The following is a 27,729-nucleotide window of genomic DNA, read 5'->3' as shown; positions in this document are numbered from 1 at the left end:
AATTTCTTCATAGCTAACATCAGCTTTCCTCTGTTGTGAATCAGCTCGTTTGCTCCTGACATCAACTGACTGCCATTCCCTCGAACTGCCTCTCACTGTAGCACTTTACATGTGTCTTTATTGGAAGGGAGCCTGTCTTCCCATTACTTGGGTGATATACTGTTTATAGACAGAAAGTTCTGCCAAATCGTGGTTTCTTCCTTCTCCTCAGCTGCTCTGGGCGTAATATTATTTTTCACCTTCTCGTAGAACATAAAAGAGAGCTTGTCTGCTGGTACTGCTCACTAGATCAAGACTTTCCTGCTGCAAGGACTCAGGACTTTTGTGACCCTACTCTCTCTGGTGCCACACAGCTCCACATCCTGGAAAATTAAACCATTTCTTCTAATTCAAACCTTTTAGCTTGATGAAAATATCTCTGCACGAAACTTAATGGCCTCCAATGTGCAAGAGGTCAAGCCAAATGATCTTTTGGTTTTTCAGACTGCAATCCATTCACAGTTGTAATCTCAGTCCAAGTTCAAGAAATGCCTTGCATCTATGGGCCTGGAAACAGTAGCTTGTCTCATGTGCTTGGAAAACATACTACATTTTCACATAATGAAAAGAAACGGAAAATTCTTACAGTTTGCAGCAGCTATGGTAAGTTAAAAATGTGTATTACCAGCCACATACCCAAGTCACTCTTTCTCGCTATAACAGTATCACAGTGAGGACAGTGAAATTTGGCCACGTTCTCTGTGTGCTTCTGCAAAATGTGCATCTTCATGGTACCACTCTGAGTGAAGCGAGCATGGCAGATGTAACATTCATATGGCTTCTCTCCTTCAGTAGCAGAAGAAAAAAAAATAGCACAAGTACTTTTATTAAAAAGAAATCTCATCACAAACCCCCAAACCAAACAACCTCCCAGAAACTTGCAACAGACAGCTAGTTCATAGAAATATTAACCCTACAAAGAGCTCGGTAATGTCTCTTTCTCTAGAAGTTTTAGCTCCAGTATGCATCTTTCTACAAAGAGCCTCAAGTTAAATTATTATATTTACTCTGAGAAATGCATGGAAGACCTACACAAAGGCTGCTGAAAGACAGCAAGTGGCATCATATTTTTTGGGGGACAGGGTTCTAAATGCTCATGTATACATGCAAGGGCATTTTCTTCCCTTCAATTTTAGCAATATGATTAATTTGGCACTCCAGTAATGTTCTGGGCTAGAAACATCCCTATTTCTATCAAAGAAAAAATTCAGGATCTTTACGAACTAACATGTGTGAGATGCTTTTGCAACTGCACTCACACATGAAAACTGTAAACAGCTATAACCTTAAACTGGAAGTGGAACACTGATAACAGAAGAAGTTTCTTCTGTTCGTACTGGATGTGTCTGTATTTTATCACCTCACAGTCACACTGGAAATAAGAATCCTCCAAGCTCATTTCTCAGTGCAGTAATTCCTATCAGGTTATGAGTTTGAGTGCTTACAAATCATGGTGCATTCTCTTCAGCAACAGACTTTATAGAGGTTTTATATTAACCTACAAAATAATTTTTTTTCCCTTGTTCAAGTGTTAGCACACATTGTACACAGCCTCAGCACTCTGACACTAAAACATAAACACCACATTAAAAAAAACCCCAAAACATGGCATCAATACCCGAGTGAGTCCTCATGTGCCTCTTCAGTTTGTAGGTATCCCTGCTGGCATAGCTGCACAAGCTGCACTGGAATGGGCGCTCTCCAGTGTGAGAACGAATGTGGCGTTTCAATTTGCTAACCTGCAATTCAAGAGCAAGACTGAAGTTAGCACGGATAACAGGTCAGACTGCCAAAAGTACAAGAAATCAGTCAAGAGTTTAAGGCGTTTTTAATCTTGCCACTAAAACAAGCAAGCATGGTTCAATGCTGCTCTCACACTGCACACAGCCACTCGCTCCTGCCCACTGCCTCACCTCCCAACCCCATTCTCAGTCTTGCTTGATGCTTGTTCCCACACTCCGCACAGTCTGACTTAGTCTTCTGCTCACCTTACTGTTACCGACCATCTCAGCATCTGAAAACACACTAAAATTTGAAAGCATCCTGGAGACACATGGAAGTGTTCTGGGAAAGCACACACCCAAGGAATGTTGCAGGGGGTTAGTAACCACTGTACAGTGTATTTTTCTCCACAGGGTGCTTTCTTAAGTTCTCTCCAGTTACTTTGAGAGGGAGAAGATAAAGCAAATTCTTCCTAAGAAGAATAAAAATCTAGTCCTACAATCAACAGGGTGACTTAATTCCTTTCCTCTCCTGCTTTTATTTAGAAGGTACAAACCCAGCTCAAAGGTCAGCACAAACACAAGTGTTAAGGCATTTTCTACTCTAGCCTGACCAAGCTGCTTAGTCATCAACTACAAAACACAGCACGATCTCACATAAGGACCAACTTGATTATTCTTTCCTAATTTGTCCTACGCAAACCACTGCAACACAATTTATTCAGCACTCAAACCACAGGGCCTGGAATTACAGCACTGCAGCCACAGTGCAGGGAGGAAAAAAAAGCCCCAAGTCCCTGCTCAAGCTCTCCCACTGTAGCCTTCTGCCACTGCAGACACCCCATTTTTCAAAAATTCTGTTGCTCATCATCTTGCTCAAATTTCCTATCACAATATAAAGCTGTTCTGTAGCATAAGTAACAATACTGCATAGGGCAGAGCCTTCCAGGAAGCTTAATTTGCTTGAGTAAATTAGACAAGTGCCCAATATTAGCAAAGCTGCTTCTCACCAATATTGAGGCAGAGATTCATTAGTTTTGGCTACATTCACCTTAATTATATAAACGGACAATGTGTAGAACGCACATTTCTAAAATGGGAGGGTAGCTCTAGTCTGAAAGTACAGCCTGCTGCAACAGGAGACGGCTGCCTCCTTCAACACAGAGCAGGCTACAATTCCTGCAACCATCCTAAAGGCCAGATAATTTAAGAAACTACGACAACAACTATTGTCTCCAAAGAGGAAACAGAGATCACTTAGGATTTCTGTGCATAAATGCTCTCAAACTGTTTTCTCATTAACTGAGGAAACCCCACCATTTGTTTCGAAGAGCAGAACTGATTTATAATTTTTTTTTTGCTCAGAGCCTTTTAAACAAGCAGCCAAAGAGGAAATACCTAAGAACAGAGTTTCTAACAGATGGTGAACAGGCTTTGAAGTGTACGAGGAAGCATTCAGCACTGTAACAATTAACCAACATACCTCCACACTGGCATAATCACACATCGAACATTTGAATGGTTTCTCATGGGTATGTTTGTAGCGGCGATGCCGAACCAACTCTCCACTGGTCACAAAGGCCATGTCACAGTCTGGGCACTTGTGAGGGCGAGTACCTGATCGTTTGCAGCAAAACAGGAAGATGATGACATTCAGGTTTAGTGACAAAAAATATGGGACAGGGTTTTTTTTTTGTCATTGGTTTGTTTTTTGTTTGTCTGTTTTAAAGTGAATTAGCAACATTGCTTTTGTGTTCTGAAAGATTAGATTAGAACAGCAAATAATACACAAGAATCACAACTTCTGTATAAATAAAGGACTGAATATCTCAGAGAATATACCTTCAATGAGGAAACAGACTCCCTTATTTTTGTATCACTTATTTACAATTTTCAAACCACGCAGTTAGACATAAATATGCAGAGAAAACAAGGAATATGAATTACACCTTTTTTCAGTAGAAAGGTCACAACGAGCTTCAGTTTTATACTAGAAATTTAAGTAAGTTTTATTGGTCTGGTTTATAATCCAGTCCTTGGGGTTAGGGTGCTGATTTTTTTTTTCTATTTTCAATTCCTTTATGTTTAGCTCCAGCCTCATTCTCATGTTACTTTTCCGCAAGCACCACCAAAAACACAAAGCTTAGAACACAACTACTAATATTCAAGACAAATGGAACATTTTCTATAGCATCAGTTAATTTCAGATCCCGCCCAGGATCACTTTTATACCTACATATATGATGAGATGTGCACCTGACCTCCCCATGCAGAAAACTGTGTTCAAATGAGAAATGAGCAGCAGCACTGCAACGTTTCTGCCTTTTTAGCTTGTTACGTAAGTAGAACTGGACAGACTCGAGACGGACCCACCCTGGTTTTCTATCTGTCCTAAAGACAGAGCAGATCCTACAAAAACAGCACACGCAAAAGCAAGAGTACCTGTGTGAGTGTTGAGGTGGTTCCTCAGCAATGTGACTGTCCGGAAGGCCCTGCCACAGAGGTGGCACTTATGTGGTCTTTCGTCAGTGTGGCTTTTCATGTGGCGGTCCAAGTTGGAACGACGTGGACAAGTGTAACTGCACAGTTCACACTGGAATGTCTTCTTTACACCTAGCCATGAAGGAAATAATCTTTACTCTTGACAGCACTGTGGTCAACTGCATAAGAGATCAGCCAGGAAAAGTAAAGATTCTTGGAGGTGTAAATACTACCAGGAGCCATCATGTACCATTAAATGCAACTGCATATCCTTCGGAACAGTCGCTGCCTATGGCTGGCTTGGCTTCAGTTCTCATTAGTATGCCAGCACTCAATGTTCCTTCTGCACTCTAAAAACGGTTCCTCAATTTACACTTTTAGAAAAATCAAACATACCTATTGCTGCATTTTGCACCATCTACCCTACCCAGAAATTGGTAAGGAAAAACCTACAGAACTAATTATATGTTGGCTCCTGATGTAAACCCCATGTACAAACTCTTATGTATGTATTACAGCAAAGAGAAGAACCTTTTCAATTGTAGTTTTATGGGAATACTAATGCCACAGCATCACACTCAAGGAAAATGAGCTCCTTTGTAGCCTAGGTGAAGAAGATGGGAGGTCTGCCCAAGAAACAATAATGCTAAGCACTCTTAAAGAGTAAGTCACATTAAGCATGTCTGCTTTACTCCCACTTGCATCTACTCAGTCACTTCAATCACACTGCAAGGTCCCACCATAACAAATACATTTGCAATATTCACTTGCAGATGGGGAGCTTACCTTTCTTTTTGATTTTTGTTGGTTTTGGTGGTTTCATATTGCCCACCACCTTTTCTGCATTGACCTCAGACAATAAACCCTCCTGCTGCTCCTCTTCAAAGTCATACACAGAGACATCCACATCTTTGCCTTCCTCGGTGTAGCGAAGCTTACTCTTTTTGTTTTTCTTTGTTTTTTTGGCTGGTGGCTGATAATCTGGATCTTTTTGCCAATTGGGATCTTCCTGTGGCTGAAGTTCAGCTTGTTCCAGTGTCTCCACCTCACCATTTGCACCCACTTTCACTACCTGGAAGCCTTCTGGTAAAGGGAGGGTGTGACAGATCATGGGCTCTTCCTCTTTGGAAACCTCATTTTCATAAGCTCCCTGAAGTTCTTCCACAGACGTGGTGGCAACAGGTACAGTCACTGGTACAGGTACTTGGACCAGCTGAAGCTCACCAAGGTTTATAGGCTGCTCTTCCATATTAACAACCTGAAGTGTTATGATCTGTGTATCATCCACTGTGGCCTCTGTTTCTTGAGGTACTGCACCTTCTATTACTTCAGTCTTCATTTGGAGAATAGTTGGATCCAGCTGTTCCATCATCACCATCTGTACACCACTGTTGACATCCTGCACTACTTCCCCTCCATCTGCTTGGTTTGGTGCTATATGACAAGCATCATCCTCCTGCCCACCTTCACGGCGTCTTTGATAGGTTTTTCTCTCTTTCCCCTTTATAAATGTTTCTGATTCCTCCACAATCGCTTCGACTGCCTCACCTTCCATTTCAGCTTCCTGCTGTAAAGAGAAGAGAATGAATGCTGCACACCATCCAGTGCATTTTAACAACTGCACAACCCCCAGACAAGTGGCCCAAGTGAAACCAACCAGCTCAACAGCAGCAACATACTGTGATCATATTCAGAAATCAGATTTGAGAACTCTAGGTCTCCCCTAACCTGTTACCAGTGTAAACCGAGGCAATCACAGAACGTGGCCTGAAGTCAGACAACTGTACCGGTTTCTTGGAAAGGAAGGAAAGTGAGGAGGAGAGAGATGAAGCAATACGCATGTTCCCATTTCTCAAAGACCACAAATCCCACAGGCAAGATATAGAGCAGTATTATTCCTTATTGAGATTGTTTAGTCACTTCACATAGCTTAGCAATATTGGAGGCAATCTCTGGCTGTAAATTTTAAAGGTATGAAAATAACATACCGTTAAAAGTAAAAAGCCAACTTTCAAGAAAGTATTACATTTAAGAACTGCAGGACTTTTCCAGGAAGAAAAAGCACTAAGAATTGAGCACAAGAACTTCAGCCTCACTTGTTTCATGTCAAAAAAGCTACTATTTCCTGGATGTTTAAATTTCTGTGAGCAACAAAAAAGGACATAGAGTTAGTCAAGTATTTTTTGTGAGCATCATGGAGTTCAATTGCTGCTCCTACTTCAGATGATGCATGGTGCCCTCTTCGGGCTGAACGAGCCACAGCAGGCAGACCAGGGTCAGGAAAAATTTTACTTCCATTTAAATGATGTGGACTCAGACCTGGCAGACTCGAATAATTTCTGATGGGACCTGGGTTAAATCTATCCACGCAGTCATAAACAATAATACTGAAGCTCAGCATTTAGGTGGGCCTTAACTCTAAGTCTGTAAATGGTTGCATACAAGCATCCAGTCTAGTTTTTCTTCCCCCTTAGACCATCCAGCATTTTTCTCTACACTCAGGGTAAAATATGAAATTCTTGTAGTCTGATTCTGCAGGAAGGTTGTTTCAAGAGTAATAATAGCTAAAAGAAACTGTCATTTTGCAGCTACGTCCTCTTCCCCAAATGAAAATAATAAATATCATAGTAAAGGAGTATTTTGCAAGTCTACTTCTGTTTCAGGCGGTTTACTTTGGAAAAATGAAAGCATTATACTTATTGCTTAAGTGTTGAGAGTACCAATGTAAATTTTACTGCTGAAATAAGTAGCAAAAATGCCAGTTTCCTAACAAAGCTTGTGATAAAGTTCAGCTTCCCATTCCAGATTTGATAAGAGACTTGTGAATTTTCCTAGTAGATTGACTGGTCTCTCAAACCAGCTGACAGAACCTATTAAACCAGTCTCAGCTCAACACTTGAATCTCACACCACACTACTTTCAAATACGTACATTTATCTTGTGTACTCATTTTTGAGATACATAAGCATGAAACAGCTGTCAGTCTTCATTAGCTTTAAAAATTGTAAGACACATACAAGTCCTTGCTTTTACCACCTTTTCTAGCACCCTGCACTTCTGGTTTGAAAACAATACAGCTCATATTGATCTTCAGTCTGCTCAGACCCCAGACATCTATTAATATGCAGTCCTGATATTCGTGATGTTGTGGGCAGCAGCAGTCTCCAGGTGGCACCAGATACCCAGAAATACTGACATATGGCTTCACGCGCACTCCCTACGGGGATCTGGCCTCTCCTTTCATTTACCACCCGTCAGCTTTTCAAGTCAGAGCAAATCCATATGGACAAACAGCTGAAGTACACAAGATGATGTAAGTACTTAACACTAGCCAGCAGGTGATCAGAACGGAGCGCTGGTCTTTGGCCTACAGCAACTGCAAAACAATCGGAGCAAACTGTTTTTCAATTATCTCAAGGATGTGCAGAGAGAAAGAGAAGGAAAAGCCTTTTCAGGTGACCAAAAGTCTCTGAACAAGAAAAGGAAGGAAAGAGCTAAACAAAATATGGCAGAGGGAGCCGGGGAGAGTAACAGAAGATTTAAGATGGAGGGAAAAAATGGCAAGAGTCCATCCACAGAGCTAATACGTTTCCATTTTGGTCCCTTGTAGAGGACCAGAAGAGGTGAGCAACCTCAATACAAACACAGGCGGCTCTGAGCAGAGGGGAGACTCTCATAAAGGACCTTCACATTAAATGGCAATATTAAAGTTGGTAACAAGCCTGCCTAAGTCACCTGAAAGCAAACCAACCAGCCAAGACTTGCCAGTGTCCTCCAGGATCCTGCAGAAGCAGGTCCTCCAGAGTGGTAGGAAGGCATCATCTCAGAGTCACACCCCGGAACAATCCTGTGTCCACCAAGAACAGGTCACTCACATACATGAAGGCTCTGGGACGTGGTTCACGTGGTCAGGAAGTTTTGCCAGTCTAGGACCACAGGCTTACCTCGAGACCAAATAACCACCCGCAGGCAAGACTTTGTTCAAAGGACGCTCACAATGAAGGGCATAACATGTGTGAAGCTAGTGGAAGGATTCTTACAACCACCCAGTCAAGAAACTAAGACACTCCTACTTCTTGCAGCTCCTTCTCTTCGAGATGCTTTTCTCTCACGCTAGAGTAACCTGTGAAAGCCAGACCCCAAAGCAGCGTCCAGAAAAGCACAGCTGTCCTCCAGCAGTAAGCGAGACGCTCTGCAGCGGCACAGAGGGATGTTCTCCTGCCCTGCCCTCCAGTTCATCCTGACTCAGACCTCCCACACTTCAAAATTCAGCACACGGATGAACATTTTCTCCTGCCTATTCCATGCTACACACTACAGCCTGTTCTTCTCAGTAAATAAATTTGAAAACTATTGTCTTTAAACCAGGCTCTTCCCAGCAGGGGAAGTGTTACAGTATTTTAAAGAAACCTACAAACCACTCCAGGTTATATTATCAATGTACCATAAAGAAATATACAGGAGGAGTCTCGAGTGATGTCTAAGCTAGCTCAAAAATCTCGTGATGCTACCAAGATTTCTTCCGAAGTGTGGATTTTCAAACAAAAATACTTCTACAACTGGGGGAACAAGGGATAGCCTCTAAACTTGAAAGAGAAAAGGAGGCAAAATGTACAGGCTCCCACCTATTAAACCAGCTCTCTGGAGAGACTCTCCATCTCTGCTCTGGTGAGCTTTGTGCCGCCTGCCCATTTCACTTCTCAATCATTCTGTCTTAAAGCATTTGCTAGCTTTTTTCCTTTCTCTATTTTTTAAAAATGTAATCCTCCTTTTTCACTAAGAGGGTTTTAGAGGCAAATTTTATATTTATTAGAGGAGTCACCAGAAGATAACTATCAACTCACTGGATGTGATTCTGCAGCTTGCTGAGGATTTTCCATTTCCACTAATTTTAATAGAAGTGGATCTTCCTCAACTTGTTACCCATTTAGACTCCTAAAAATTACCCAGGCAAGTTCTGAGAAAACATTTCTGATATTTCAGAGAACACGTGTTGTTTGCTACAACTAAGACCATTACAGCAGAACACTAGGAATAAAAACTGCTGAACGTATTTTGTCTTACCATTCTCCCAACCTTTTATTTCTGGCTTTTATCTTCAGCTCTCTTCCTACCACTTACTGTACCTTATACCAATAGCTTAGTTCCACAATGACTGAATCTAAAAAGTAAAACAAAGGAGGAGGTTAACAGAAGATGATTTAGTAAATCATGACTGAAAAAAATCTGAAAGATAAGAACTTCCAAAAGGAGAGTGACCAAAGAAGGTGCAAAGAACATCTGCAATCAACACCACAATTCCAATTTAATAGCTCAGCTCATCTTTACACACATGCTCACTTGACGGGCTCTACCAACTCAAATGAGACACACTGCATCACTGAACAGCTCAATGCACTGTCACAACCCAGTTAGCCAGCTAGTGAGCTGTGACGTCCAAACAACAGACCTAAGGTTTCTCAAATAATTGAGGAGTAGCTCATCTAAAAAACTGAAACAAGCAGAAATAAGATGGGGCATGCATATGATACAACTGACATCTTATTCTAGTAATAGAAATCAAAAGGTTGCTTGAGAGAAAGTAATTTAAAGCCAACTAGTCCTACTGACTGCAGCACACGAGGTTTCAGCCAAACTGCAACACAGCGTTTTACCATTCCAGGTCCCTTCCAAAAGCCTCGCATCTAACCAGCAAAGCATTTGTCTTGAAGGTATAAACTCTTAATATTCAGGAACATGATTAAACACTGCTTGCAGTACAGCAAGGCTGACAAAAGTCACCACATCAACACAAAAAGACTGACATACAGAGCATTCAATTAATGCAATCCTACAAAATTTTAATTGTAGAAGCATTAATGACAACTTGCTGTAGATGTCAATGCAGACAGTACAAACTCAGAGACAGATGTTCATATATTAGGACAGCTAGTGCTATTGCATGTTTTTCTAGCTGGGCTATTTATAATAAAGCTACTGTCACAAAAAGGCATTTACCTGCCTCTCAGCCAACATTTAAAACACAAACCACCACCACAAAAAACCAAACCCACACCAAACCACCCCCCACCACCACAACCTGGAACTGCATCAAGTTTCACAGACCAAATAACAGCAAAATATTTATTTTTTGCCAAACAAGATACAGTCTCTTAAAAACTGTGAGACATTCAAAGCAATTGAAAAGCAGATTTAGTGCTGTAATATACAGTTCACTTGGGGGAGGGGGGGGAGTGGGGCAGGGAATCAATAGAAACAATGAAGCCAGGTGCTAGCTGTCAATAAATTTTTTGTTTTCATAAAATAATGAAAATATCAGCAGGTACCCTACTGCAAGCAAAAAAAACCCCATGCACCACAATCAGACTTTGAACTCAAGTCAATCCACGCACACGTCCCACTCCAAAATTGGCTTTGACACTTATTGATTAGCCACTTATTAAAACTGATACAGGAGTGGAAATAAAGGATTATCTTAACATAAGAAACTTACATTTCTTCTGCATATCCTGTCAACTTTTGCAAGCTGGAACAAGGAATAAGCAAAAACTTCACCTAAGAGTCTAGCTATGCAGTATTTCTGCCTAAAGCAATAGAAAGATTTTTTTTAAAGGTGCATCCAACAACAAACAGGCATTTTTTTTTTTCTTTTTTTCTTTTTCCTGCTTACAGTCAGTATGTGTGTCTATGTACTTCCGGACATTAGCAGAGGCAAAGTAATTGCAGGAGCGCTTGGCTGTTCTCCATTGTCCGTAACTTTCTTCTGAAAGGCCTCCCACTAAGCCCAGTCAAAGACAATGCAGTTTAACAGGCCTTTGCATTTCCTGCAGTAGGGATTCCCTCGTGCAAGATGAACATGGCATGAATGTAACTTTTTTTTTTTTAAGACAAATAGACATATATTAAACACAAAGCATTGAACGCAGTCTTTCCTAGCACTACTCTTATTCACTATTCACTACAATTGCTCCCAGTCTCCTGGGCATATCAGTAGTACCTCTAGACAGGCAAGAAACTGCAAACATGAACTAGGTGTACGTGCAACCTCTTCTCGAAGCACACCAATTCTTGTTCTCCACACAGTGTGGTACTAGAACCAAAAACTCCTGACACAATTGGGATAGCGGTAGGAAGAAGAGCCTGGAGAGTTCTGTGTAGGGTCAGGCACCCACAAGCAGAATTTGACAATGTGAAGAAGCCTTAAGAAATCTGTAAAAAAGCTACAGGAATGACAGCTGCAATTGTAAACGTGTAGTTGTTTGTAGAAGGATGGCTTCCTTAAGTACTGACCCTGCAAAGGGATCGGACACAGCCAGTCAGCTCTGGTAGCGTTTGAAGTCCTGTTGGCGCTTACTTAACTGAGATGTCTGGGCTGGGAGGCTGGTCTCCCTAAATAGGGCAGGAAGAAGAGCACAACCTTCCAGACAGTGATTCAAAGCTTTGAAGTGGATCCCTACACTAAATTACCATCTAGAGGAACCCACCTTTCTCCCCATTAACGAGACAGAAGACCAGATTCTTAACTTGCCTAATGGTTTCATAATCCCTATAAGACAGGAAAACACAGCGCTGCTGCTGAAAGAGCTGCTCTCACCTCTTCCTTTCCTTTGCATTTGCAGAATAATTCACCATAATGAACTCAATCACAAGCTAATTCCAGCTGAAAACTAATGTGGGAAAAACAGTTCATTATGTTAGAACACGTTCAGTTTGAAATCCAATACCCCACACAAATGCTTGAGCAGACAGAGGGAAGGGAGCAGGTTAAGAGTGCCAGGGCCACCTGAAGTAGCAGTGCCAGCTTAAAACTCTAAGCAAAGCCCAGCACCAAGACACTTGTGTCCCAGAAGCTGGGTGGCTACACTGAGCTCTGTCCCTCCACTTTGTGCCATCTACCAGTGAAATTGCTTTCTCTCAAGCATCCTGCAACCCTCTGGGTCACAGTCAGTTTGTGGGCACCTTCCTATTCAAGGTCAGCAGCATTTAACTGTGATCAAACCCACACAGTACTACTTTATTAAATTAATAGTTACTTGCGAACCAAAGTTACCTTTTACATGCACTTATGTGAAGGTAGCACACTTTGAACCAGATGTTATCAAAAGTAATCTTTACCTTTTACCCTTCTGAACTCCCAAGAGCATAGCCAAGCCATCTCCCTGACATTGATTACCCACAGCTATCCTGGTGTAGAATTAGAATCAAAATGCATTCCGTGACATTTCTACAACTACCTCCAGCCTTTCCCAACCCCCGCCTTCTATTTTTTTTCCTCTCTTTCTGTAACCTACAAAAGTAATCTTCCTGGTTGCTGCTGCTGCCCAGGGATCATAGCAGAGCTCTTTCAAACATTCATCATGTCCCATGAAACAATTCAAAGCAATAAGAGCCTTCAGTCAGCACTGACCCCTATTTTTTTTAGTCTGCGAGTAGCACACCTGTGATTTTCTGCAATTACCCAGGATAAAGTTAACCTGTTACTTTGGATTAAGAACCCAAGGGAAGACACATGTAAGACATGAAAACAGAGCAGATATATATAGAGGGTTTCCCAGCAAGACAGAAGGAAACTCAATTCCGTATCTTTCCTCAGCTGTTTGCAGAACAAGCTCCCACTTAATCCTTGCACCTGACAGTGGCAAAAGGCCCCAGAATCATGGTTCTCCAGCACTAATAATGCTAATTCTGCCGTAATAAGCTGTAGCCTACAATGGAGGGGAAAGCATAACACAATCATATCGACTGCTTGAAACTTGCATTGTGAAAAATAATAATAATAATAATAATAAAACCCACTGCAGTTACTGACAACAAATCCCACACATATTCAAATCACTTGGGCTAGAACTAACTTTTAGCTTGACACGGTAAGCCTTAATGAACAAAGCAGTCTGGTGGAAGACTTGCAGTTTTATTTCTGGAAGTACGATTTTTCTCCTTGTTTTCCCTTTAGATTTGGAGAACTAAAGTTCTATTGAGAAGGTACTAGGGTCAATTTTAGTTGAACAAAACCTTGTTCCATTCTTCCTTAATTTCTCCTTCCATTCCTAACATTCTTTTAATTCTAGTTTTAAATTTTCCCTGTTTCTTCCAACAACTGCTAGTGCAGTCTCACTAGATTATATTAGTTCTTTAGTTACTCAGAGAATTCTCTAGTGAAAGCGAGGAAACGCAAATTAAACATTTCCATATCAACCTGGTTTTTAATGTTTCCATTTTTAATATATTAAGAAAGGTATTATATTTTTCTAACCTGACAGCTCATTTCAGAAGGACAAACATGCAATTTTATCAGGTGTAAGATACAGAAAGATTTACACTTTAAAAGTAGCAGTCACAGAGGAATTCATTTTCAGCTGATGCTAGGTCATAAAACTAATCAGACCCTCCTTTTTACAGTTCCTCATAATATAAAAGTGATGTAGGAGCTCAAAAAAGACCACTAGAATACTTGAATGAAATAAATTGAACAACAGAAAACTATTTCTGCTAAAAACAGCCTGTAAAATCCATTATCACAAAAAGTCAAGTCTAATATTGCAGGTAGATACTAGAAAAGGCTAATAGTTTTATCAACAAGTATTTGTGGACATTCCCCCCGCCCCGCCTCACACATTAATTTAGGCTTTTATTTAGACTATTAACAAACTGCTAAGAGCAAAAAAAAGTTGTTTCTTCAAAATCAGGCTGACCAGATCAGGATTCTTTGGCCATCTCATGCAGGGCTGCATGATACCAAAACAGCAACACCAGACACTACCACACCTGAAAAGAGACCAGTGCAACGAGTTTCATGGCATTTTGGTGACTTCATAATAAGGTACAAGTATTTGGACTTTGTTTTCTTCTAAGGCTTCATCTAGATGAAGAAGTATCCAAGAATAAACTTTTGGGAGCAACTACCCTTTTATCTTTGCAGGGGTACTCATTAATTAGTAATACTTTGCCTGGACAAGGGAATTCAGGCTTCAAATCAGAGGAGCAAGAAATAATCATCCCTGGGACGGTAACATGGGTCCTACCCCATGAACAACACCTGCCCAAGCAGTAACTATTAGTCACCTCACAAATTACACCCTGCTGCATATAAGGAAAACTAAAAGTCAGTGGTAGTTAACTTAATGTCAGGCTGTCAAATGTAGAGGTGTAGCTTACTGTTGTTGCAGCAGGGACAGGAAATTCCAGGAGAGTTTTGAAAACACCCATGGGAGAAGGGTGGTGGACAAGACAAACTCCTGGAGCCTAAATCACAGATTGCAGAAAAGTTCATCTGAATTAATAAATGCCTAGAACAGATGTAAACAGAATCAAACCCAGGTGAGCCCTAGACAGTGGTCCTCATGCTGAAGTTTTAAGCAGTTTAACCCATTTTATACATGTATCTAATTCACTTGGACTCATGTTCCAAATATTCTCATACATCAAGCCCTAGAAGTGCCATTACAATCAACTGTTAAAGATGAAGCAAAAAGAAAAATCCCACAAAGGTACTCGACCTTGGAGGAAGAGAAACCTTTCCACCAGAAGTAAGGCCTCATTTCCAGACACTAACTCTGCCAGAGAAGCCATCCCTGCCTTTAAACTGCTCACTTGTTCCCACCCACATCACCCAAGCTATTCCTCATGATAGTACCAGCATTTCTAAGACTGCAGCTAACTGGTCAGGAAACTAATACAGGCCACAAGTCACCCAGCCAAAAAGATACTTATTTCCATCCAGACCAGATCTCTGGTGTGCCCAAACGCTCAGGCCAGCCAAAAGAAAAGCACGGCAAGAGGGTTTCTTCCAGCACAGGGTAACTTAAGCGTTCAGGAAACTACTGCCTCAGCATGGAACACATACCACACTTTAAAACCCCTTAATTTACATTTATGTTCTTGACGCTTCTGCACTTCTGCCTGGACTGATTTGTTCTCTTCATGATGGCTATTCTTCATGCAGCTCTTGATGTCAGAACACACTCTGGAACAGAAGAGTCGTACTAGTGAAACTACATAAAAGAGAAAGGGAAGAGAAGGGCGGGGGGGGAGAAAAAAAAACACAACACTGTTTGAATGTTTAATGCTTGTTTAATGGAAAATGCGTAGTCCTACACATCTAAGAATAGCACTGATAACTGCTTGAGGATCCGTTCACTTAAATCTTAAACAGCACCAAAAGAATATTTTAATCAGCTTTAATGCTTTTCACCAGGAAGAATTAACTCATTTTACAAATTCCTCTCTCTCTCTGTTCTCAAATTCTTTAGCATTTACGGTTCCTACAACCTAAAACTCTGTATGTCTCATGTCAAATTAAGGGTGATATGTGACATTTTAGAGCTGGTTATGCCTACTTCAGATGTCCTTTTCCTCCTGTGCTTTGGAATACCAAATCACAACACAAAAGCAGTTTTTATTGTTAAACAGATGTAAACTACAGCAAGTATAACCTGTTACATACTGTCAGTGTAGCAACACTATCAATAAAGTAACAAAATCAGCTCTAACAGGCTTCTAACCTTATTATTGTGAGAAGGAACAACCTCAGCTTATTGAAGGGTTGCAAAGCATTACTCTAATCAATTAAGGGCTTAAAATATCCACACTTACAGAACTAAAATATTTGCAAGACAGCACATTATTTCTCATCTGTAATCCTGTTCAGTCCTCAGTGTGCATACACCCTAAAAACCCTGGGAACAGTGAGCAACTCCACTGGAGTAATTCTAAAGCGAGGCACATATTGCAGTGATGCAGGCCAAGAGGTGTTGAATTTCACACTAGTTCTACACCCTTTGAATTTAAGTACTTTCCCCCCCGGTTCTTCTGTCATTTATTTAGTACAAGGCACTCAAGTCTGGGTTCTGGCTGCATCTTTTCCTTGGCAAGTCTATTTTTAATTGCTTATCAGCTTCACAAAGCACTATAGATAAGTTTGTTGGAGCCGTGGATGCTCAGGGATGGTAAGCTTTTTAAAAAAGCATTTGGAATTGACCTCTTTTCATTTAACGCTTACTCTGTAAAAATCACCTGTGCTACATGCATTCGCTGACCAGCAAAGGGGATGCTCAGAGGATACGTGGGCTGTTAAGGGCACGCAAAGACTGCTGACACAAGCTGCATCCTTGCCAGGTTCTGTGCTGGTGAAAGCTTCCACACAGCGGTGGCTGGCATGTAAAATAGTTACCGGTAATAGCTGAGTTTTTATTCCTGATTTGTAATCCTGGAGAAGACTGCTATTTCTTTAAGACTTGTAGATTAACACAGAAAAGCCTTAAGAGTGAAGGACTTCTCAATTCAGAAGACACTTGATGCAAAACAAACACCTCCCGCCTGGAACTGTATTATCTCAGAAGTTTCTTCACCTGACAAAACACACCAGGACTCTTCAATTGAGCACATCTAAAGGAATGAAAGCATCTTTTTATCTACTGCTATTTTTTAATCCTAACTTTGGTTTTCCTGAAATTTTGAATCAAGAAATAGCTTTCTTCCAATTTTCAAAACCAAATTTTCTACTTGGCAAATGACTTAACAAGTGGAAGGATCCATTTTGAATAAATATTGCACCCAACCTCTTAGTAGGGGAAAAGAGAAACAAACCAATAATAATTGTGTTTCTTTTCCACACTACAGACAACACTAATTCAGAATAGTTTACAGGAATATGTGCAGATTACAACTGATGGTGCATTAATACAAAGCACAACCATCACTCTTCTCTTTTCACAAGGTCTATATAGACTCTCTGTAAGTAAACAGGTTACTTGAGTTTTCAAGTAAGCAGCTCAGACACTGCTCAAGGAACATCAGCTTGCTCATGTACAACACAAGGAGCAAAGTTTCCCAGCACTGCATATTTCAAAATTGCAAGGCATACTTGTCCTGATCGACTACATGGTAATGTCCCAGGGAGAAGAAAAGCCACTCCTGTCCTCCTTTCCTGGAAGACAGCCTACTTCTGTTACAGTAACCAGCAGATTTTCTGGCATAAAATACCTTGCATGAATTTACATTCCAATCAGATCTTTGACATATGGGAAAGATTTTATAAGCTTGAAGGAAAACAGGGACAAGCTGAAACTTTAAGTGCTCCACATGTCCATTTTTGAGCTTAGTACACTGACATACAGTAGAAAGAGCCCATTAGAGGGCTGCAAAAACGATGACGTGGCTAAAGCACAAGACCTGCAAGAGCAGACTGACACTGTTAGCTGTGAGAAGGCCAAGGGAAGACCCTGCTGCTGCCTTCACCTACCTAACAGGAGGGTAAAGAGAAGATGAAACCACACTCTCAGAGGTACACAGTGAAAGGACAAGATGCAACAGGCAAGCCGCAACAATGAGAGTGGTCAAACATTGCAGCAGGTTGCTCAGAGATGTTGTGGAAACTAATCTCACAGCTATTGAAAACATTTCCTAAATAGAACCCTAAACAGCCTCATCTAACTTGAAAGCCAGCCCTGCATTGAGCCCAGGATTGAACTAGGGTACCACAAGAAGTCCCTTCCAACCTAAATTATTCTACCATTCTCTGGCACTATATAAAATGAAGGATATACTTAAACTTCAAACACAAAACAGTGAGGTTTTGGGTTTTTTTTTTCATCTATGCAGTTATAACTATGATGCTCCTAGAACAGAGAGATTTATTTGTCTCAGCATTCCCTTACACAGAAGTTCTAGAGGACCTGGAACACTTTTGCAAGATCTCCAACACTGACCAGTTATTCAGCATGCTGCTGGTGTGCAGAAGTAGAATCATTCCTGACTGTCTACTAATGACCTGCACTTTCAGAGCAGCGAATATACCATGCTGTCTAGTAATGCTGTTCTCTTAAAGTAAGTACAAGAGCAGAGGCTTGGTGTATAATTGTTTAGAAGACACAAAACCACATGTGATGCAGTCAAAGAAGGGCTGTACTAAGATCAACATCGGACAAGGCTCCTATATGAACTTCCTACAGATAAGCTGGAAGCAGTGCTGGCAAAGGACCTAATTTATTTTTCTTTTTAATTTGCAGGAGAAAACCCAGGACCACAATGAGTAAATCCAAATGAAAGAGAAAGAAAAATCTGGCTTTAAAGAAACAAGCGTGCTCTTCTCTCCAAAATCTTAACAAGAAGCTATATCTTGAGTGCCAGGAGGTGGCTAAAGAGGCTCACTGGCTGCCAGCATGTGGACAGTCTGTTTCAAAACACAGCTCTGGGACATGAATAAATATTAAAACATCATACTGACCAACAATTGCATTGGATCAAGTGCATCTGAAGCAGGGAGAGCCAGACTGATAACAGAGCAGGACATTCAATGCTATCTCCCTGCTTTGATTCTGGTGGAGCTGGAGAAAACATCCCTAAGAATTTGTTTGCACAAGCCACTCAAAGCACATATCTGCAAAAACATTACAGATGTCATGTCAGGTAAGTCAGATATCTGAATATTTGATAGTTTCCTCCATCATACTGTCATGAAAGCTGCCAAATTATTCTTCATGTAGGCCAAAACACTGGTAGAACAGGGAGAGGATGCAGCTGCTCCAACAGGACAAAACTATTTCCACACACACTACAGGAGCCAAGTGTAAACTGCTCTGGGCTCATATAATGCTCTAGTAGCTCAGAGTAGGTAGGAGTCAACAGTGGTCATTCCTGAGCAGGAAGGAGAGGAGTGCATTAATATGGAAGGTAGGCAAGGATTAAGTAATCAATGAGTACCTTTTGAGTATTCAGTATTGCCACAGGAAGCGATAAATCTCTCTTCAAAGATCAGAAATGGCAGTAAGTTATATACTCAGCAGGAATGCTGGAAAACACTAACTTCTTCCATCCTCCAAAAAGAAAAGAAAAGAAAAAAGGTTTTAATGATCTGAAAAACTTTGACTGAAACTACCAGTCTCTAAAAATTTGATTTTTTTCCAACCTGTTATCTGAACACTCCTGAAGTACCTCTAATGGGTTCTCTCACAGTACACAGCGGGAAAGCAAAACTAAAGTTCATATTGCACCTCCACTGTAAACAGCACATAGGAGAAAGCTCCTGTTTTAAAACGTAGCATTGTTACGTTTATGTCAAATATGTACAACCCAAACCAGGGGGGCATTTTTAATTCAGTAGCATTTCCTGTTTTCATTTATATCTCTGGATGTTATAGGTCGTTTCAAGGAAACAGTTTCACAAATCAAATAAAACGAGGCACAGAAACTACACAAGAAGGTGAAATAATTGGCCAAAAATCACTACTGGTTCCACTGCAGCCAAAAGCTCTTCCAGGAGCCAGTCCAGAGCAACGCTGTTTCTTTCATCATTAAACAATGGGAGAATTCAATTCCCTTGACAGTTATTCTAAACATACAGCAAAGTTTACCACTCTATTTCAAAAGAGTAAAAAAAAGTTTATTTATGGTCTCAACTTTTCAGAAAGCCTCTACTTACCCCAAAATATTTTGAGGTGTGGTTCCACAAAGGCTTAAATCAAACCCAGAGCTGCAGTTTTTCCACATCCACTTATATTAGTTGCCCCCCACTTTTTTTTTTTTTTTTTTGCCAGGATGGGGAATGGATGGACACACAGAGGAAGTAAATTCAGCTGACCAAGTCATTACCTGGCAATACAATTGCCAGCACACGAGTCACAACAGTCCCAATGGCTTTCACTTCCCTAAATGGTTTGGAGTTATTCCCAACATAGCAAGAGCTGTAAATTCACTTATATAGCTTTTATCAATAGGTTGGGGGAAAAAAAAAATTTGCCTTTTTCTAACGCTAACATTAAAGAAGGACAGATCAGTGTCCATCTAGTCCAGCAGTCTGTCCCCAAAAGCTCAAATGGGAAACATTGTGTAGGGAGAGCAGTCAGTCATGTCTGTGGTTTACCACCCTCATCCCAACACCTAGCCATGGGATCAGGGATCTCAGCCTTTGGAGCTGCTGATCCCCTTTTGAACCTACATTGTCTCCAGGCCCTCTTACCAAAACAGGTTTCCCATCAGTTGTGGTGGATTTCTCCCTTTTCTTCCTTCTACAAGGTACAGGATCACCACAAAACTCACTGCATCTACCTAAAAGTTGGCCTTGTGCAAATTCTAGGGACCACAGAACAGCAGACTGGACACAGACTGAATTTCTGCAACGAACACAAGTGGCAGCAGCAGAGCTGCCATATTTGCCTTCTTACAAACAGCCAGGAGAAACCAGAGTTGCCAAACTCAAGTATCACGTACTTCTGCTGAAATCACCATCCAGAGGAGCACGTGAATGATATGCAAGTTAGCTCTGCAGCTGAGATCGTTCTCAAGCTTACATTTCCCTCCTTCCCACCTTTTTAACATATGCAATACAGGAGAAGTACTGAAAGCTTTCAGCAATCTCTACCTAGAGATGCTTAGTCCACCATCAGACTACTCACTGTAACTTTCTGGAGAGCTCGGAAAGTGTCAGACACCTGTGTCAAGTCTCCACACATGATGCATTATCATAGCACATAACTACTATGTGGTGTTTGCTCCTCCTTCCACAGCTTCACTCTCTCTAGTTTCATTCCTGATTAATTCAGTATTTTACTCAGCATCCACTTTAGAATGATCACTGCATGTAAAATAATTTCACCCAATTCATATAAATGCAGTATATAAAATACAATTCAATAATTTTGTAACACAAAATAAATAATACTTTTACAAAACTACATTTTCTGAAGTGGATTCCATAAAAATCACCTTGCTTCACCCTCACTGAGCACTGGGACTGACTGGCAGGACAGCAGCGCTGCTGACAAGGTCCTACAGCTACTTGGGAGACAGCAAGCTGAACATGAGCCAGCAGCAAGGGAGTAACATTTATCCTACAAACAGCTCACTAATACTGTAGCCACAGATAAGGACTTTTTTTTTTTTTTTTTACAGTCATAAGTTTGGAGTAAATATATGGGGCCAAATTTTAATACACCTCCACACCTCCAATATATATCAATACCTGCTTACTTTCTCCTGTTCAGAAGATTTTACTGCCTTGATCATGTTCTGGGTTTCTAAGGAAAAGTCCTAAATCTATCCCTGCTCAAAAAGAGGGAAGGTGGTGAAAAAGAGGAGCTTCTCCCCATCTTTTTTCTTCCACATGATCACTTCTAATTTGATCACTGAGTCTGATCTCTTATGAATTACAGTTCTCTACATATATGAAACAAAAGTTCAGCACCTCGTAGCTGGCTGAATCTTGCAGCATTTTTTCCACAATCTTGTATTCAAAGATGTTAAGAAATGAAGAAATACACAACTGCTCTTCATATCATAATCCAATGGTTAATCACCTTCACTGTGAAAAACCTTCTTTTAATTTGAACTTATATGGCTACAAATTCTCGTTGTGTTTGTCAGCAAGATTAAAAAAAGCTCACTAATATCCAGTACTATCTTGCCAGAGAGATGCCTGAAGACTCTAATCAAGTCACCTCTCAGTTTCATCGAGCAGCTGCACAGTGAACTCTGAATGCTTCACTGCATGGCATTACTTCTTATCTCTCCATCAAACTGGAGATGAATCCCCCTTGCAGAGAGAAATTTTGTTTGGCTTTTTTTTTTCCTAAGTGCTGATGCCAGAACGATACACAGTATTTTGGTAATGACTTCAGCCCACTCCACATGGGCAAGAACGTACCTCTACTTATTCCATTAATGCATCTAAGAACAACATTAGCTTCCTTGTCACAGCATCACCTTGGAAACTCATGTTTAAGCTGTTCATCCACTCTGACTCCAAAATGCAGCTCAGGCAGTGCTTTCTAGGAGACTGCGTGCCTTGATTTACATTCAGCTGAATCACCTTGTTCCCAGGTGTACAGCTTCACATACGGCAGCCTTAGCACACAAATCTGACTGGATCTACTTCACATGACAATCACGGTGGCTGCCTTAGTGCTATTTGCCTTTCCATGAACCACAATTTTATCATGCAAAGTTTTAGATCAACAGACATTGTGCACCAACAAAATCAGTAATGAAAACAAACTGTGACAAGCCATTACCAGTTTTTGCTGAACATCCATGGAAACTGTTCAGTCTTGTACACCCCCAGACTATTCCTGAGGTATCCTGAACTGAATGGCACTTACAGAATATAAAAATCAGTACTGAATACCAGTAAGGTCCTCGATATATACAGAGATACCTTTAACAGAGTCAAATAATACATTTAACAAGCTATTTTTTCATTCAAGCTTTATTTACTAAGATGAACTACAAACTTTTTTTTCTCTCCTTGTTAACTAAAACCTGTACTAAGAATAAATGGGAGAGCCGGTAGTAATGTAAAATATACATGTATTAACATCATGCAGTGCCAGTAAAATACCTCAGGTGGCTCAGGTAGCTCTGCGCAGCACACCATTATGAACTGCCACAGTCATCCACTCCATCTCCATTTAATACTGATACACCAGCACTTTTCCATCCTCCTGGAATTTCCCTAGTGTTCCTAAGTGCAACTACACAATATTCCTTCCAATAGTACAGCTAGGGATACTCCAGTGTTAGAAGTGGAAAAAAATACATTGGCCAAGGCAGACGCCTCTCTCACCTCCCCAGTGTACTTTGGTGGTAGGGTTTTTTGGGTATTTTTTTGTTTATGTTTTGTCTTTGTTTTTTTCTTTTTTTACTTTTGTTGCCTTAAAAAAAAAATAAAGGCATTTCTGAAGCTTTCAGAACAGCAACTTAATTCTAAATACCTGAAAGAGGGAGTAAGGATTACTTTGACATCCCAATTAAGGCAAGTAATGTTCTTTCTACAATTGGACCAAGTTACTTTCTCCTCTGACAGCTACTTTACCTGCTGATGTATGAGACACATACGAGCTTCTAATCATGATGCATATTAATATAGACAAAGGTATATTTCATGCTCCAAACAATCTGTGATTTGGCTTCTGTTTTGTTAGAATTTGACAAGTTCAGTGATGTCAACAGAAACTGTTAAGATTCTGGGGAAAAAAAGAAGAGAGGTAAAAATAAGATTTTTCAGTATAAGCTGAACTTAGTTCACAGTGTCTTTACATTTGAGCGATGCTTTTCAGTGAAACCCATGAAGCCCTAGAAACTTCACGAGTTTGTTGCTATGACAGAAAAATAAGATGATGCCAATAGCTAACTGACAAAATATGTATCCGGGCATACTACCTGAACTATCGGGTGCAAAGAAAATACCCTGTAGCACAGCTTGCTGCCCTGCTATCAGTACAGCAGCCTCCCCTGAGTTACCTGGCCAGCACATCCTACCTGGTCGCTGCACTTCTTGTGCTTGTAAATGCTCTTCAACATACCTGGCCTCGCCTCTCCATATCAGCTCCATACAGCACACCAAAATCCTCAGGTAGCTGACAGTAAAACATGGGAAGGCTGGAACTGAAGGGTCTCTAAAAACAAACCTTTACCTTGCAACTGTAAACATCTATGACTCTCAACTTCATCTGTAGGGACAGTTAAAGAACGATTCTTCAGGAATCCATTCTATCCCAGATCTCCCCTAAGTAACGTTAACCGCACAGTTCTTGAGAGCGGTCTCTGTACTGCTTCTGTATTTCACCTGTTAAGAACCATATTGAAAAGACATTAAGGCTTGATAGTTTCCAAGTTTTTGTAATCCTAAATGAGGGAAACTTCACCTTAAGCTTAATTTATATTAGACACCAAAACTGAATTGTTCAGTGTACAGTTACCTGAATGTTCATACGACCTAAAAAGTAAAACTTCCTATCCACCTGATGTTTATTCTACTCTTCAAGATTATTTTTGTTTATCAGAAAACACTGAGATCACTCGGCCAAGCAGCTACTATTTAGTTGTCATATTAAAATATGTCTAGAATATGCATATCTCATTTATTTCCCAAAGCATGATGGATTATTGGAAAGAAGCTGGACAGAAGCAGAACAGAGTGTTTTAAATTAAATTCAAATATCCTGCAGTAAAAAAAAAAAAATCTTAAGTTACAGTCAGTATAGGACAAAGATTCTTTCTAAGTTTCAGCAAAAAACGTAAAAAATAAAGCCATGTTCTGAACCACTTTTATGAGGAGTAAATATACTCTTTGAAGAACAACAAAAAAGGAAATTTCCTGGATCTGTGCTTATCTCTAAGACCACATAGCACTGCAGAGCAGTAGAGCTTGGTATTGTATTGACATTTCAAGGTTTTGTACAACAAAGACTGAACTGGGCATCTGAACTAGAGCCAAATGGATGAACAGTGGTTTAAAGTTAAGCAAACAAATCAGTGCAGTTCAGTAAGTTAACACAAACAAAACAGTGTCCCAGTTAAGGCTTTGGTTTCTCTCAGCTCCACTGTGGAAGCTGAAGACCAGGAGCTCAGCCAGCATGTGCCTTCACATGTGCAGGCAGCAGCAGTGGCTGTTCCTTGTTACAGGTATTTCTAGAGCATGTACAAGCACAGGAAGAAGCAATACTTGTGATCCTAATGCTCTACTATCCCCTCAAGCATTCCCACTCTGGTAAAGAAGAGGTAAGAGAAGCAAGAGTTGCCGGGATGAGTAAATCAGGGAGTTTTTATGCAAATAATCCATCTGAAATAGCTGGCATACAAAAACCTGTTTAGACAGAGCAGGAAAAGCTCTCCAGAGGTCAGAGCTCAACAGTGCTCGCTGTTACAAGTGATGAGGCATCTGCCAAAGTATGAGGGATAAGGGCAAGGAACAGGCTGGCTCTTCTCAAAGAGCAGACAAGCCTCATCGTGGTCAACCACCGACTTCTAAAAACCTCCCTTAGAAAAGCAGGAGTTCTTGGACAAGAAATACTAAGGGTAAGAGAAGAAATTAAGTTCTGGAATAGGTTCTAAACAGAAATTCTTAAGTTCATAATCACATATTATTTGATTTTTCAGGTAAATGCTGAATACATAAAATAATAACGAGAGTCAGTTTCTGGTATTTTCAAGACAACAGCAATGGTCTCAGGCAGGTATCAACCTGCAGTCACAAGAGCTAGTAACAATCCACATGAATTAGCTACGGTTCATATTCCAGATACAGCCTGCTAATGCGAAAAGCAGTTCTTGAAATAGCTCCTTCCCTCAGTAACGCTGCAGACACGAGCTGCCAGCAACCTTAACACTGTAGTGACAGCTTCCCCAGCTCTGTCCAAACTGGACAACACTTGCTGTATTATTTCAGCTGTAGGGTCACTTGAAGCTATAGGAACTAAAATTTTGCACCTTTTGCTCAGACATTACTTCTCAAAAATATCCCACAAAGTTTCAAGAGCGTTTATGAAGCCATTCTGTGCATCCCAATACCCTTCATGTATACTACAAGTACAGGAGATGTTCAAATTGAGCTAGCCCTATACATCTAGAAAAGCAAAATTGAAGTTCAAAAAAATAAATCTATCAACCTAAAAAAAAAATAAAATGAAGCATTGCTTTGCCTTTATGCTCAAATTATTCCTTTTTCAGTCCTAATGATGTCTTCCCTACTAAAGCAAAATGCTAGGTATGGCTTTTAGTAAAAACTACAGCTCGAACACAATATGGAGCTATTTCTTATAACCAACAGACTCCTGCAAATTCAACAGGCTCTGCACAAGCAGAATAAACTGAAGAACTTGAGAAAATATTGACATACTTCCTGCACTGAAACAAAAAATGCGTATACTGGAAGTGGTAAACAGTATTTCAGATACTTCTAATAACACCTCTGGAGTTTATTACCAGGATTCAGTATCTGGCAGGACGTAAGGACGAGCCACGCATTTATTTAAGGGGGAAAAGACCGGGGAAAAAAATAGGAAGTCACAAACAGGAAAGCGAGCTCGTTCTCACCAGCAGGCAAGTCCTGAGGATTACACGGACCAGAAAAGGATGCATACGTGCCAAAACCCCTGTATCGAAGGCGTTTCACGAAGGTAAAGCAAGGCCAAATCAGACACCATACAAACACATTTACCGGAGAAATTTCAAGTTGATGTAGAGAACAAAACACAAACTGTTTGGACACAGAGCATGTGCGATTTCCTCCTCTGCATCACAAAAAGAATCGGGTTTTGCGCTTCTCCCCCCCACCCCGCCCCAACTCCCGCCGAACAAACCCAGGCAAGAGAGGGAATAAACCCGCGGTTTGCGATGAGCTTTGAGCCCCATCCCCGAGCAAGCGCCGGGCTGCGGAGAGCGGCCGCCCCGCACCGAGCCCCGGCGGGCCCGCAGCCCGGGCCGAGTCGAAACAAGTGACACAACTTGTCGCCGGGTCGGTGGCGGCCCCGGTGGAGGGGAAGGGTTGGGGGAAGGGGGACACCCGCGGTCCCCGCTGTCCCGGAGCGGCCGCGATGAGCGCGGCGGGGGGTGCGGGGGGGTTGGCGGCCGGGCAGCGCGGCGAGAGCGGGCGCCCCCCAGCCGTGCCCGCGTCCCGGTGCTGCATGGCGCTGCTCAGCCTGCCTTGCAGAGGGAGCTCGAGTCCCGCTCTGCGCCTCGCAGCGCCTCTCACTCCGCAGCACACGCCAGCGCAGCGAGGCGGCGGCCGGCAGGAGCGGGACACGCAGCCGCCGCCGCCGCCGCCCCGCGGGCAGGAGCCGAGCGGACGGCGAGGGAAGCCGCGGGCGGAGGGCGCCGGGCCGAGCCCCGCTGAGGTTCGCGCGGAGACGGCGGGAGGGCGGAGGGGGTGGCGGGGCAGGGGAAGCGGCGGCGGGTGGGGAGCGGAGCGGGCCCGGCGGGGCGGGGAGGGCGGGGGAGGGGAGGAGGAAGGGACGGGAGGGGAAGGGAAGAGGGGGGGGGGGGGGTGCCGGCCGCTCGCGTGGCGGGGAGGAGGGGGCGGTAATCAGCCCCGGTGGCGCGGCGGAGGAGACAAAGGAAAAGAAAATGGAGTCGGGGCCGGCGGGTCGGCGGCGGCCCGGCCGGGCGGGGACGGCGGGAAGGGAGGCCCGGGCGGGCCCGCAGCCCAGCGCCGCGCTGTGGGGAATGGCGGCGGTGGCAGGCCAGGCGCCGGCCGCGCTGGGGACGATAGAGGGAGACAAAGCCCCCTGCTTCCCCGGCGGCGGCCGCTGCGGGGCCCCAGCCGAACCGGAGCCCCATCGTGACACCTAGAGGCCGGAGAAAGCGACTGCAAACCCCCCGCCGCCGCTTACCTGTGCCCGCACCCCGCCGAGCTCGCTCCGGCCGCCGGGCCCCGCCGCCGCCCCGCGCCGCCCACGGGCCCCGCGGAGCCGCCGCGCCCCGCCCGCCCCGCCGCGGCCGCCGCTAGCGCCCAGCACCAGCTCGCGGTTTAATCGCTCCACAGTCGCTTCGGACACAAAATGGCGGCGGGCGGGCGGAGTGCGCGTGCGCCAGCGCGGCTGCCGCGGCCGCGGCCGGAGCGGGGAGGGGTGGGGGGGAGGGACGGCCGGGCGCGCGGGGAAGCGGCCGCGCGGGGCAGGCTGGGAGCGGCGGGCGGGGCGGGAGGGCTGAGGGCGCGAATCGCGCGCCAACTTCAAACGCGGGGCCGCGGCGTCGGCCGGCGCGCGCGCTCGTGCGT

At 42.6% G+C, this 27,729-nt stretch overlaps 1 protein-coding gene across 8 annotated transcripts in view; it reads right to left on the bottom strand.

Moving 5' to 3' along the window:
* The window catches only part of CTCF (CCCTC-binding factor), a 33,493-nt gene extending 6,082 nt beyond the window's left edge, over window positions 1–27,411 (bottom strand). The window contains exons 1-9 of one of the 8 annotated variants that reach the window (XM_065641035.1): window positions 27,344–27,403; window positions 23,047–23,197; window positions 18,942–19,054; window positions 15,110–15,232; window positions 5,028–5,808; window positions 4,203–4,373; window positions 3,244–3,377; window positions 1,658–1,778; window positions 676–825 (exon numbers count right to left, since the gene is read on the bottom strand). In XM_065641035.1, coding sequence (XP_065497107.1) covers window positions 676–825; window positions 1,658–1,778; window positions 3,244–3,377; window positions 4,203–4,373; window positions 5,028–5,808; window positions 15,110–15,163 — 1,411 coding nt within the window. In that variant the 5' untranslated portion in view covers window positions 15,164–15,232; window positions 18,942–19,054; window positions 23,047–23,197; window positions 27,344–27,403. Of the gene's footprint in view, window positions 1–675; window positions 826–1,657; window positions 1,779–3,243; window positions 3,378–4,202; window positions 4,374–5,027; window positions 5,809–15,084; window positions 15,233–18,941; window positions 19,055–19,659; window positions 19,681–23,046; window positions 23,198–27,343 lie in introns of those variants that run through there. The other 7 variants (XM_065641038.1, XM_065641040.1, XM_065641036.1 and 4 more) reach the window with 7 other exon arrangements.
* Window positions 27,412–27,729: the final 318 nt, after the last annotated feature.

Source organism: Caloenas nicobarica, chromosome 9, assembly GCF_036013445.1.
Source record: "Caloenas nicobarica isolate bCalNic1 chromosome 9, bCalNic1.hap1, whole genome shotgun sequence".
Classification (NCBI taxonomy): Eukaryota; Metazoa; Chordata; class Aves; order Columbiformes; family Columbidae; genus Caloenas; species Caloenas nicobarica.
The sequence above is the reverse complement of the archived record's forward strand: the minus strand, read 5'-3'. Positions and strand labels throughout refer to the sequence as shown.